Here is a 13,496-nt window from a genome sequence, read left to right as displayed (position 1 = left end):
ACTGAGTTAGAGGCTTGAAGGATGTCACCTTTGAGAAGGATAAACCATGTAGTGCTTGTCAAGCCGGAAAGCAAGTTGGAAATGCACATCCTAAGAAAAGTGAAATGAGCACATCAAAGGCATTTGAGCTATTGCATATGGATTTATTTGGGCCAACAACATATACTAGCATTGGTGGCAACAAGTATGGATTTGTGATAGTTGATGACTACACTAGATACACTTGGGTGTTCTTTCTCTATGACAAAAGTAATGTTTGTGATCTATTCAAGTCTTTTGTCAAGAGGGTGCAAAATGAGTTTGAAACCACTATCAAGAAGATTAGAAGTGACAATGGTATTGAATTCAAGAACACAAGAATTGAGGAATTGTGTGATGACCTTGGTATTGGACATCAATTCTCTCCAACATACACTCCTCAATCCAATGGTGTAGTTGAAAGGAAGAATATAACCTTGATTGATATGGCTAGATCAATGCTTAGTGAATACAATGTTAGCCATTCATTTTGGAGTGAAGCTATCAACACGGCTTGCTATTGTAGCAACCGTCTCTATTGCCATGGGAAGCTTGGCAATACACCATATGAGCTATTGAATGGAAGAAAGCCCAACATTGCATACTTTAGAGTGTTTGGTTGCAAATGCTACATTCTCAAGAAAGGCACTAGATTGAGCAAGTTTGAGAAGAAATGTGATGAAGGGTTCTTACTTGGTTATTCCACCACAAGCAAGGCATATAGAGTTTGGAACTTGACAAGTGGCACCTTGGAAGAAGTCCATGATGTTGAGTTTGATGAAACTGAAGGATCTCAAAGTGAAGCTCAAAATTTTGATGATGTGAGAGGAGATCAATTGGCAAATGCAATGAAGAACATGGATGTTGGTGACATAAGGCCGATGCAAATTGATGATGATAATGACATTCACATGATCAATCAAGAAGTGCAAATTGATACAAATCAAGCAAGTACTAGTGGCTCTCATGATGATGATCAAGATCAAAATCAGGCTAGTGGAAGCAATCAACTCCCAATACTCCAACCTACTAGCATAGCAAGGGATCATCCATTGGATCAAGTCATTGGAGGTATTCAAAGTGGTGTGCAAACAAGATCAAGGCTAGCATCCTTTTGTGAGCACTATTCATTTGTCTCATTTGAAGAACCAAAGAGAATAGAAGATGCATTGAAAGATTCCGATTGGGTAAATGCCATGCATGAAGAATTGAATAACTTCACAAGAAATCAAGTGTGGGAGCTCGTTGAGTGGCCAAAGAACTACAATGTGCTTGGTACCAAGTGGGTCTTTAGAAACAAGCAAGATCAAGATGGTGTAGTTGTGAGAAACAAAGCAAGATTAGTAGCACAAGGATACACTCAAGTTGAAGGTCTTGACTTTGGAGAAACATATGCACCGGTTGCAAGATTGGAGGCAATTAGAATATTATTAGCCTATGCTTGTGCCCACAACATCAAGCTCTATCAAATGGATGTGAAGAGTGGATTTCTCAATGGATACATAAATGAGTTGGTTTATGTTGAACAACCTCCCGGTTTTGAAGATGACAAGAAACCCAACCATGTTTACAAGCTCAAGAAGGCATTGTATGGTTTAAAGCAAGCACCTAGAGCATGGTATCAGAGATTGAGAGATTTCCTTCTCTCTAAAGGGTTCAAGATGGGAAAGGTTGACACTACCCTCTTCACCAAGAAGCTAGGCAAGGACTTGTTTGTGTTGCAAATCTATGTTGATGATATCATCTTTGGATCAACCAATCAAGACTTTTGTGAAGAGTTTGGAAGAATGATGGCAAATGAGTTTGAGATGTCCATGATTGGAGAGCTTAGTTACTTCCTTGGTCTTCAAATCAAACAAATGAAAGATGGCACTTTTGTGAGTCAAGGAAAGTACATCAAGGACATGATCAAGAAGTTTGGGTTGCAAGAAGCTAAACCAATGAGCACACCTATGGACACAAATGATCAATTGGGTAGTGAAGCAAGTGGCAACATGGTGGATCAAAAGCTATACCGGTCCATGATTGGAAGTTTGCTCTATGTCACCGCTTCAAGGCCAGATGTAATGTTTAGTGTGTGCAAATATGCAAGATACTAAGCTTCACCAAGGGAAAGTCACTTGAAGGCAACCAAGAGGATATTGAGGTATCTTAAGGGCACTCATGATGTTGGACTATGGTATCCCAAGGGGTCTAACTTTGAGTTAATTGGATATTCGGACTCCGACTATGGTGGATGCAAGATTGATAGAATGAGCACAAGTGGCACTTGTCAATTGCTAGGAAGGTCTCTAGTTTCATGGTCATCAAAGAAACAAAATAGTGTTTCACTATCAACCGCCGAGGCCGAATACATTAGTGCCGGTAGTTATTGTGCACAATTGCTTTGGATGAAAGCTACCTTGAATGACTTTGGAATCAAATTCAAGAATGTGCCTTTGCTATGTGACAATGAGAGTGCAATCAAGATGACACAAAATCCGGTTCAACATTCAAGAACCAAGCACATTGACATAAGGCACCATTTCATAAGGGACCATCAACAAAAGGGTGATATTAGCATTGAAAGCATTGGCACCGAAGATCAACTAGCTGACATCTTCATAAAGCCACTTGATGAGAAGAGATTTTGCAAGTTGAGGAACGAATTGAACATACTTGACTTCTCCAACTTGAGATGAGTGCACCCCCCATTTATATATGACATGCCTCTCCTCCAACAAAGCAAGGTAAAGATGGTTGACATAGCATTCATACTTTTCTAAGGACATGATTAGAATATATAGACATGTTTGCATGACAATAGGCTCATTCAAAAAAATCAAAAGGGTTTGATGTATGTATGGTACCACTATTGCTTCTATGTTTGATTGATCTAGTGGTAGCATATGACATGTTTGTGAGCTTGTAAGCCTAGTGTTGGATCTAGATATGAGCTTATGATGTGTAATTCAACATGGTCAAGATAACCCTTATACTTTATGAGGTGTGAAAAAGCTTGTCCTTGGATCAAACCGAATTACATATTCTAGGCAAGTGATCTAGATTGAACCATAATTTGACCCTCACATTGATTGACTTAATTCTCACTAAAATTTGAACCTTTGTGGTCATTGATGACAAAGGGGGAGAGAAACAAAGATAAAGTCATAAAGGAGGATAAAAGTGCTTAAGGGGGAGAGATAACTTTTGGAAAATTAAAACTTGAGCACACAAATAGGGGGAGCAAGCTCATGAACCATTTGTTGCATTTGTATGTGCACTAACATAATGAGGTGTTGCATTGCAAGTTTAAATTCACAACTCTTGTTTGATTGGTGCTTGCTAGAAATAGAACTTGAATGATGCTTTGAATTCTAGCTTAGAGTTTTATTTTCTTGTGGTATCTAGACATATGATGTGATCTCACGAGGTATCTTGAGTTTTTGATGTATGTCTAGCTACATAGGTGCTAATGATGGTATATTGGCAACTCCGATTGGTATCACGCTTCAAAGGTCCATTCTATATACCTTAGCATCATTTTGGTAGTAATAAATCTCCCAAAACTCTAACTCATGCATATGTGCAAACTTGAACCAAACTCATGGAAGCACATATTTAGGGGGAGCTAGTACTACCAAAACCGAAATTGAAATGTTTGTCCAACCTTGTCTCTTGATAAAAATGCTTTGGACAAGCAATTCAAGTTCATTATGATTTCATTTCATATCTTTGTGATGGTTGTCATCAATTACCAAAAAGAGGGAGATTGAAAGCCCAAGTTTGGTTTTGGTAATTAATGACACCAAGTTGCTAATGCCTTGTGTTTAAGTGATTTGAGTTAGGCATAGCAACACATGTGATGAAGGTGCATGGTGGCATGGAAAGGTAGCCACATGATTACAAAGAGATGAAGCATGAATTGGAGATCATGGTGATAGACGAGGAGCAAAGTTAGCAAGGCAAAGGTATAAACATAGGGTTTTACTTTTGCCGGTCTAAGATGAGTAGAGAAGTGATTGACCGGGTTTAGGATAGATAGCCGACTATCAAGAGGGGAAATCACGGTCATCTCTCGAATCAAGTGCTACTAGGTCCATATCTTGAGCATATGCATTAGGATCTAGTAAAGTGCTAACATAACTTCTTTGGTGAAAATGTTTGTGAAAAGCTAACACACATACACTTTGGTGGTGAACACTTTGTGGTGTTAGCACATTTGCAAAGGTGATAGAGTTCCTAGGGATGAGAAGGGTGTGGGTTCCTCTCTCCCTCCCACCGAGCTTGCGAGGCGGGATTCGGCGCTTTTGAGAAAAACAAGTGTATATTTTCTATTGCGCCGATGGAAAATTTGGAGAAGCCGCGGGAGTGTTTTCTCACTAAGAAACACTCACCGGACGCTGAGTGCGGAAGCACCGGACGCTGGCCTTAGAGTCCGGTGTGCTGTCAGTGCTTGGCCCTGTTAGGGTTGAGCACCGGACGCACTGCACCGGACGCTAGGTGTTCCCTGTTCATGCGTCCGGTGTGGCCTGACTTAGGCAGAGGTTGTCTATTTGAGAGCACCGGACGCTCCCTGTGCGTCCGGTGGTGTGCGTCCGGTTTGCGGGAATTTTGCGACCCTCTCTGCGCATAGGTCCGGTGACCCTGCGGTTTGCGGAACTCTTTGCGCATGAGTCCGGTGTGCACCGGACACGTCCGGTGTGGACTTGCAAGAAGGACACGTGGAAACTGACACGCGAGATCCAAGAAGGACACGTGGCCAACCCCTGAGCACCGGACGCTGGGAGTCGAGCGTCCGGTGATCACTTGGTAGCGTCCGGTGCCCCCGATTTCAGCCCAGTGAAAGTGGCCAATGGCTAGTTTCTTTGAGGGGCTTATAAATAGGAGGTGGCCGGCTTTAGGAGGCTCACTCTTGCACATTTGATTACTTGAGACATACATTGAGCTAGAGAACACTCCCTCCACTCATCTCCTTGCTTGATTGCTAATCCTAGTGAGATTGAGTGAGATTCAAGTGCATTGCTTTGAGAGTTGCATTTAGTGGCACTTGATTCTTGAGTTTGCTGCGGATTTCTTGTTACTCTTGGGTGTTTCCCGACGCCCTAGACGACTTTGTAGCAGCGGTGGTGTTGAGCTCGTGATTGGAGATTGTTTCGAGCCTCACCAAGAGACTTGTGAGGGGTTCTTGAGCCTTCCCCGTGGGAGATCGCAATTGGCTACTCTAGTGGATTGCTCGTGGCTTGGAGGATCCCCATCTTGTGAGTGGATGTGCGGCACCTGCTGAGGGTTTGGCTTTGGATTGCCAATTAGCTCGTGATCCATCAAGTGGGTGTATCGCCACAACGAGAACTAGCTTGCCGGGAAGCAAGTGAACCTCGGTAAAAAATCTTGTGTCATCTCTTGCCAAGGATTATCTATTGTGATTGTGATTTTAAGTGATTGGTTGGACATATCTCTACTCTACAACGTTGGTATAACCATCACTATCCACTCCTTTACTCACTTGTTTACCTTGCTAGTTGTTTAGCTTGTTTAGTATAGTTTTCTTGTTTAGGAGTATAGCTAGCCTTCTCTTGTTGTTGTGGTTTAGTGTTTAGCCTTGTACTAGATTGTATAGGTGGCTTGCATAGCTTAGTTGAGCTAGTGCTAGAATTGCTTCGCCTTTTGTTTTACTAATCAACTTGTCTAGTTGAGTTTGTAGAGATTTTTTAAATAGGCTATTCATCCCCCTCTAGCCATTTGGACCTTTCACACATTACCATCCTTATATAGCTTCTTTGTGACAGCCCGCTTCTCTTCACTTAATATCTTAGGCACCATGTTCTTAAATTTTAACTCCAAGACAACATCTGCCTTGGCTCTATCTTCTGAAAGACACTTGAAACGCCACTGGACAATTATATTATAGTTAGTTGCAGTTCAGATACATTATACATAATAGCAATGTTAGTTAGTAAGCTGTAGTTACTGTGTACATGTAACACATACCCAGAACTCTTCCAATACTTTCTTATCAGTTGATACCCCAGTTATGGTAGTCCTCTTGAAATCTTCCCATGTTAGCACTGGCTTCTTCCCATTTGGTGTATCAACAAAGTCAGGATACATCTCGCGAACTAGAGCACCAATTACGGTTGGGGGTTTGCGAGAAGTTCGATAAGGATGCACTTCCCACTTCCTGATAATTTTACATTAAAACAAATGACATCATCATATAGGTATAAAAGATATATGATACATAAATGAAATGTTAAAGAAAAACATCATGGAACCGGCCATTACTGAATACACCTACCCTACAGAAGATGTGGAATGTTAAAAATACAACATACTTTTTTTAGTCTTTGCAAACTTTTTAAATAACTATGCTGGTGCATACAACTATCTATAAGTAGGCTACTAAACTAATGACAAGACATTTTGTTCTCCATCATGGATAAGCTGTCCTTGCTAAAATTTAATCTAAACAATGAGCACTTGATTAAATTGCCATTACATCAGCACTTAGAAAAAAATAGGACATGCTACATGCTGAACACTAAACATTTCTGGAAGTCTTTTACTTACTCTCCAGCAGCCTTGATTGTGGGTCTTTCACTTTCTGGAAGTCTTTCACCACTATCAGTCCTTGATCGAGTTTTCTTTTTCTCGGTTGCTTGCTGACTTGCTGAAGCCAATCCATTATTTTCCCTTGGAGCAGCTGATATGGAACCCACTGACCTTGATGATGACATAGGTCTATGCTTCAAGCGGCCACTCATCCTGCTTCATACATGGAAATTAGTACGTTGCATAAAATATTTATTAAACAAGATGAGGTGGCACAAAAAAAATTAGGTGATACACAAGTAAAATAAGTGAACCAAATCATCAATCGAACAAGCATGCACCACATTCAGATTGGGAAGACATATTTCTAGTTCGACATGAAAGCTAAATAGTAAGATACTAATGTAAATATTAAAATAAGGATTCAATAATCATCATGATCAAATTCTAAGGAATCATCATATGTGGTTTCCTCATCCTCGTCAATATCTTCCTGGTCGCTATTTTCTTCAAGTAATTGTTGCTCTTCGTCACTACTACTCCCATGATAAGAAATGTCATCATTCAATTGATCTTCAGTGCTGTTTTGCTTTTCTATAGTTTCAATGTCTTGGGGATCAAGGACATCATCCATGGCCTCTGAAGATACAAAGATACAGGTACGTCATCAACCAAGCCATCAACATCAATGGAGAAGCTTCCCTGTAGCTCATCTTCTTGGAAAAATACATCTCTAGTAGGTGGCTCATGTGCAGCATCTCTGTCAAGGTTGGTCAAGGTCCTTGGTTGGATCTTGTTTACAACACACCAATCACGCAAATCAGACCGTGGAGATGGGTACTTCAAGTAGTATACTAGTGTGGCTTGGTGAGCCATGGCAAAGGGTTCAAAATTCACCAGCCTTGAAGATGGCTTGACCTCCACCAAACCTAGTTTTGGTTCAGATCTAAGACCAGAGATGGGATCAAACCAGCGGCACTGTAAGAGAACCATTTCAATTTTTCTACCAGCATTAAAAGACAATTTGATAATATCCTCGACTACACCATAATAGTCAAGTTGTTGATCATCTGAGGTGAATGATGTCAAACAAACCCCTGTGTTCACTGTGGTCAGCTTTGCACGGGAATTCTCATATCGCACTGATCTGAACCTATAGCCATTAACATCATACGAGCTGTATGATAGTACTCTAGACTTGCATCCATTGGCTAAATTGCACAAGTCTTCATCTGCTTCAGTATCCTTTCTACACTATAAAAAATGATTATTAGAAAATATATATACACACGTGTTGATGAAATTTGGCTAATTAAGGAATAATATGACCTTACAGTGTTCTTAAACCAGTCCACAAATTCATTTGTCATCAATTGGTCCAGGGCCTTCACTGACAACCTAGGATTATTAGCACGCTTCTGTGCCATAAATGACCTACAAATATATACAGTTATAGAACCTATGCTAGAATAGTTAAAAAATTGTTATTTGCATCACTTACTCAAGATGACGATCTACAGCAGAGCAATTGGTCAAAATATATAGCCTCGCTGCATTCAATTCTTGTTCTGAGAGATCACGAGGCACGCCCCTACCATGAAGGGTGCCTTGGTATTGGAAAACATCTAAACTGCAGCCATCATTCTTCACGTGTGTTCTTCTACTATTGTATCTGTCAATCTTTTTCCATCTAGTACGAACATGGTCAGCAAAATATCCAGAAAAAAAGTCAGTTATCTCTTTCACAATCTCGGCCTCTACAATAGAGCCCTCAACTCTAGCTTTGTTCTGCACTTTCAGGCCCAGGTCATGCATGTACCTAGCAAAATATTAATAGAATGTTTAGTGACATAATAACAAAAAAAAATGAACCGAGCTGAACTAACTGATTTAGAAAAACTAAATAATTACCTCTCATGTTGGTACATACAACGAAATGCCACAGGTCCGCCTACCCTTGCCTCATATGGAAGATGCACAATTAGATGTTGCATTGGATTAAAGAACCCTGGTGGAAACATTTTCTCTAGCTTGCACAGAAGAACTGGAATCTCCTCCTCAAGTTTACGCATTATCTCTCGATCAATTTCCTTGGCACATATTTGTCGATAAAAAAAAATAATTCTGCTATATCCTTTCATTCCTTCTCAGGGATGAAACCCCTAAGTGCAACTGGCAGTAGGCGCTCGAGGATTATGTGTAAGTCATGGCTTTTTATACCAATAAATTTATGTTTATCCAACTTTACAGATTTACCAAAATTAGCAACAAAGCGATCTGGAAACTTCAATTGCTTGAACCACTTGAGGATAACCGATCTATCATCCTTACTAACACAATATTTTCCCCTCGGTTTTGACCATGTGCCATTGGGCTTCTTAATCAAGTTAAAAGTTGGGCGGTCACAAAGCATAGCCATGTCAAGACGTGCTTTAATATTATCCTTAGTTTTATCTGCGATATCTAGAGTTGTGCCTAATAGTGCCTCTTCAACATTTTTCTCATTGTGCATGAGATCAATGTTATGTCGGAGAAGCAACTTTTTCCAGTATGGCAATCGCCACAAACAACTAATATCTGTCCAATTGTGGGACTTCAAACCCTTCATATTTATTCTTGCCTGTCCTATCAAGAGTTAGATGATTTAACTCTTCCAATATCTCAACACCAGATAGGTGCTTTGGTGGAGGATCTGTAACTTTAGTTTTCTTACGAAAACATTTCACACTTTTGCGGAATGCATGGCTAGCTGGAAGGAATCTCCTATGACAATCAAACCAGTAAGGTTTTTTCCCATGCTTCAAATTAAATGTCTTAATGTCAGACCCACAAATTGGACAAGCTAGCTTCCCGTGTGTGCTCCAACATGCTACTAAGCCATATCCAGGAAAATCATGAATGGTCCACAACACCATTGCCTTCATGGTGAAGTTTTCCTTTCTATAACAGTCATAAGTAAGAGAACCTTCTTCAAATAAATCCAGGAGCTCATCCACTAGTGGTTCCATGTATACATTAAAGTTCTTCCCTGGGTGTTCACGGCCAGGAATAACGAGTGCAAGGATGATGTTGCTCTTTCTAGTGCACATTTCAGGAGGGAGGTTATATGGAACAACAAAGACAGGCCAACAGGAGTATGGGGCAGCATGAGCACTAAAAGGTGTAAAACCATCAGTTACCAAACCAAGACGCACGTTCCTAACCTCTTTGTCAAACTCTAGATACAACTTGTTAAATTCCTTCCAAGCTTCTCCATCCGAAGGGTGAGCGATAATATTACCATTGCTGTGGGGTTGTGCATGATACCCCATGTGCTTTGCCGTCTTCTGTGACATGTACAGGCGTTGTAGCCTTTGAGTAATTGGAAGGTAACGCAAAAATTTTTTTGGTACTTTCCTAGATTTCTTTCCTCTAGTTGGCTCCTCATACCGAGATTCACCACAAATAGAGCAGCTTTCTAAATTTTCTCTATCGGCTTTGTAATATATCATGCATCCATTGGGGCATGCATCAATCTTCACATAAGGCATTCCTAGGCTATGCACAAACTTCTTAGACCTATAAAAGTTTTTAGGGAGATCCTTGGCAGCCTCATCTCCAACAACTTCATGTATAAGATTCATTGTTTCATTGTAACCAGCTTCAGAAAGATTATACTGTGATTTTATGGTCATAAGTCGTGCTACAATGGATAGGCGGGAGTGAGATGTCTTATCATGCAGCGGTTTATCTACTTCTTCTAGGAGCTCATATAACTCCTTTGCTGCTTTAGTTGGTTCCTCACTCTCATGGACACCTTCAGCACCAATAGCATCAATTACCATTTCATTCATCCTATCTGAGCTAACAATGTATTCATTGTCTACTTGATCATTTACATCAGACTCCCCATGCCTAGTCCCATCTCTCATACCCCAACTGGAAACCATTGCGGCATAAATGCATCTCCATTTCATCCCTTTTCCTCTTGTGGCGACAGTCACACTTAGTACATGGACACTTAGATGTCCCATCTATAGCAGCTTCAGGTAATGAAAAGGCATGGTTCAGAAAAATGTCCAAACCAGCTTTCCAAACTGGGCTAAACAAGCTACCTTTCCGCTCATTGTACATCCAACTACGATCCGCACCCATGGAAAGTACCTACCTAAATATTAGAATTCACGCTTTAGGAAAAATCAAATTACTTTCAAGAAAAGAAAAGAAAACTCAAATATGCATATGGTTCACAAGTGTCAAAGCAGTCAGCTTTCCACCCAAATAGAAATAATAGAAGTGTTGCAAGAAAATTAATTTGCTGCACACAAAGAGGGATGGAGGGAGAGAGATGAATAGTAGAACGAGACCTTACGTTCTCTGTTTGCGTTCACGCAAACATTGGTCACCTGTCCAAGCTCCAATCACCGGCACCTTAGCACACCGCACACTAAAAGAGAAGATGATTGGAGCATCAACAAAATTATTTCAAGAGAGAAAATATGTATTGGGAAATAATGAGTATTGGAAAATCAATTATCAATAATGCAAGACATGCTCCTATTCTAATCTTCACACCGGCCAGCACACTAAAATATTTCACAGTAGAATGTAGACAAAGAAGATAGCAGTCTAGACATTGCTCTTCCACCCATTTACCCTTTTATCTCCAGGTCTTCTTTGACTTGGACAATTCTTAATCATATACAAGTTCAGAGTTTAGAGTCATAGGTTGTTTAATAATTTGCAAGTCATGATCCAGCAAAGTAGCTATTAATAATAGAGAATTTTTATATCTGAACCAGCCTGAACACTAGCATTATATAGCACTAAGAATGTTCTGAATTATAGCATTAGTTCTAAAATAGTTCCATTTTTTCTAGTCATAATTCTGAATTATTTCTTTTATCATGCAGAACTAGCCTGAGTTGTCTTCAGTATCAGCAAGCAGACCCTTACTGCTCCAATGAGTTTTTCCTTGAAATCTGAATACATGGAAGCCCTTACTGCTCCATTTGATAGCACTAATTTATTCATAAGATGAAGACCAAACAAATAATGTCTCATAAGTTTTCCTAATTGCTAATGATCAGATGGTACATCTAAACTACCACATACTGAAAATCCACTATTCATACTAATATTCAGAAAAAAAATTGGGACATGCTTCACACAGAACACCAAATATTTCACATCGCAACATAGACAAATAAGATAGCAATCTAGGCAAACAAGATAGCACAATTCAGATCAGGCTCTGCTCCTTCCACTTTGATTCCACCCTTCCTATTCAGATTAGTATACATAAGTAATTCACTTTACATCTTATTAGTATAGCACTAGTCGTCCAGCCCATATGAGAACACAAATTAATTAACATCGTCCAATCCATCTCAGAACACAAATTAATTAACCGAACCACTAATTGTTGTCAGACAAAGATGAATGCAGTGCAGATTGAATATCCAAAGAACAACAGTAGGGTTCTTGACCATGGACCATATGACACAGAGTAGGACAGGGCTTCATATTGTACCTTGTGAAGAAGATAGCAGATGTCTGGCGGCACAGATGCTGATTGATTTAGTCCGCGAGCTGCGAGCGAACGAGATGTTCTTCACCCCGCGAGAGCTCGGTGCCGGCAACTAGATGTTCTTCACCCCTCCTGCACGAGGGTCTCAGCAACCAGCTGCACCCTATGATCATGGTAATTAGATTCAATCGGAGTGGGCAGCGATAAAACCTCTGAGAAGGTTCGGTTGGGAACGTGGCCGAAAGATTCGGGATATGCGGCGTGCGGCGGTGGGAGATTAGGCTTCAGTTCGCGGTAAAACCTATCTGACTTCGCGCTGGAGGATAAGATTCAGTTTGTTTAGAACTAAAGAAATATACTCTTACAATGAGAAGCAAGCAAGCATTAGCCTAGTGGTAGGGCTTTTTCCTGGGCATTAGATTGTCCTGGGTTCAAGTCACCATTGCTGCAAGGTATTTTTGAACTTTTTGCACTTTTTTTTACTTATTTGAACATAATGTTTGTCCATGTTGTTTCTTTCTTTATTAAGATAACAAAAAAATACTAGAAACAAATTAGCATTTATTCTCACGTAATGTTCTTCCATGTTATTAAAATTTTCATAAAAAATACTGGAAACCAAACAATAATTGCAGAAATTTAGAAGTTTACAATTATGATGTCACTAAAAATTATGTTTAAATTTATTCAAATATCAAAATTTAGGCCTATGGTAAGTATTATCTTTTAAAGCACATGCAAGTTCTCTAAGGACAACGCACGGTATAAGAGAGAAATTATAATAAACAAAATAATTGTATTGTGCACTCACAATATTATAAATTAGGCACTAAGAATAGAATTTTTCAAAACGGTCTCGGATGGAGAAATGACCAAAATAAAATTTGTAGATATCAAAAAGTTATGAGTCTTTGTTGTTAAGAACTTTTCTATTTGAACTCCTTAATTCTCCAAATTGTTGCTCCAAATTTAATTTCACATTATTGAAGAACAACAATTTATTTTTTTAATCTATGGCTAAAACTTGTAACTAGTCTTTCTCTCTCATACTAACTCCAAATGTGATGGTTTTTTTTCTAAATTTTTCTAAAATCATTGTCTATCAATATATTGTGTTCTTACCGATATTCTTTTTGTCATATTTTCTTGTGTACATTACAAATTTTGAATATAAAAAATGAAAACTTTGAACAACATGTTCAAACATCAAAAAATTTTGACCGAAGAAGTCATGAACATAAAAGTTGCATAACTCATCAAGATCTATAATTTTTGTATTGATCATTTTTTCATACGACAAAGTGAACGTAATATTGTTCAGAAATCTTAGATATCTCTCTTGTAGTTTATGAAACTACAAGAGAGATATATAAAATTTGTGAACAATGTTACAACCACCATATCAGATGAACAAATGACCAAAATAAACTTTGTAGAT

At 39.3% G+C, this 13,496-nt stretch overlaps 1 protein-coding gene across 6 annotated transcripts; it reads right to left on the bottom strand.

Moving 5' to 3' along the window:
• LOC8074550 lies at positions 5,873–12,380 on the bottom strand. 6 transcript variants are annotated; one of them, XM_021455377.1, is made up of 7 exons: positions 12,062–12,380; positions 10,896–10,975; positions 8,461–10,696; positions 8,051–8,368; positions 7,884–7,983; positions 6,568–7,803; positions 5,873–6,178 (listed from the first exon to the last, which is right to left on the bottom strand). In XM_021455377.1, exon 3 carries the CDS (start codon positions 10,560–10,562, stop codon positions 9,120–9,122), a length of 1,443 nt encoding a protein of 480 aa, XP_021311052.1. In that variant the 5' UTR covers positions 10,563–10,696; positions 10,896–10,975; positions 12,062–12,380; the 3' UTR covers positions 5,873–6,178; positions 6,568–7,803; positions 7,884–7,983; positions 8,051–8,368; positions 8,461–9,119. The 6 variants fall into 5 exon arrangements, with proteins under 6 accessions (XP_021311052.1, XP_021311053.1, XP_021311055.1 ...); XM_021455378.1 differs by having other exon boundaries at positions 10,901–10,975; XM_021455380.1 differs by having other exon boundaries at positions 6,568–7,798; positions 7,879–7,983; positions 8,461–10,975.

Source organism: Sorghum bicolor, chromosome 3 (genome assembly GCF_000003195.3).
Source record: "Sorghum bicolor cultivar BTx623 chromosome 3, Sorghum_bicolor_NCBIv3, whole genome shotgun sequence".
Taxonomy (NCBI): domain Eukaryota; kingdom Viridiplantae; phylum Streptophyta; class Magnoliopsida; order Poales; family Poaceae; genus Sorghum; species Sorghum bicolor.
This window is presented reverse-complemented; position numbering and strand designations above follow the sequence as displayed.

What these genes read in the sequence shown, in the direction of transcription:
- LOC8074550 (XM_021455380.1), bottom strand. Translation starts at nt 10,562, where the DNA reads ATGGGACATCTAAGTGTCCATGTACTAAGTGTGACTGTCGCCACAAGA.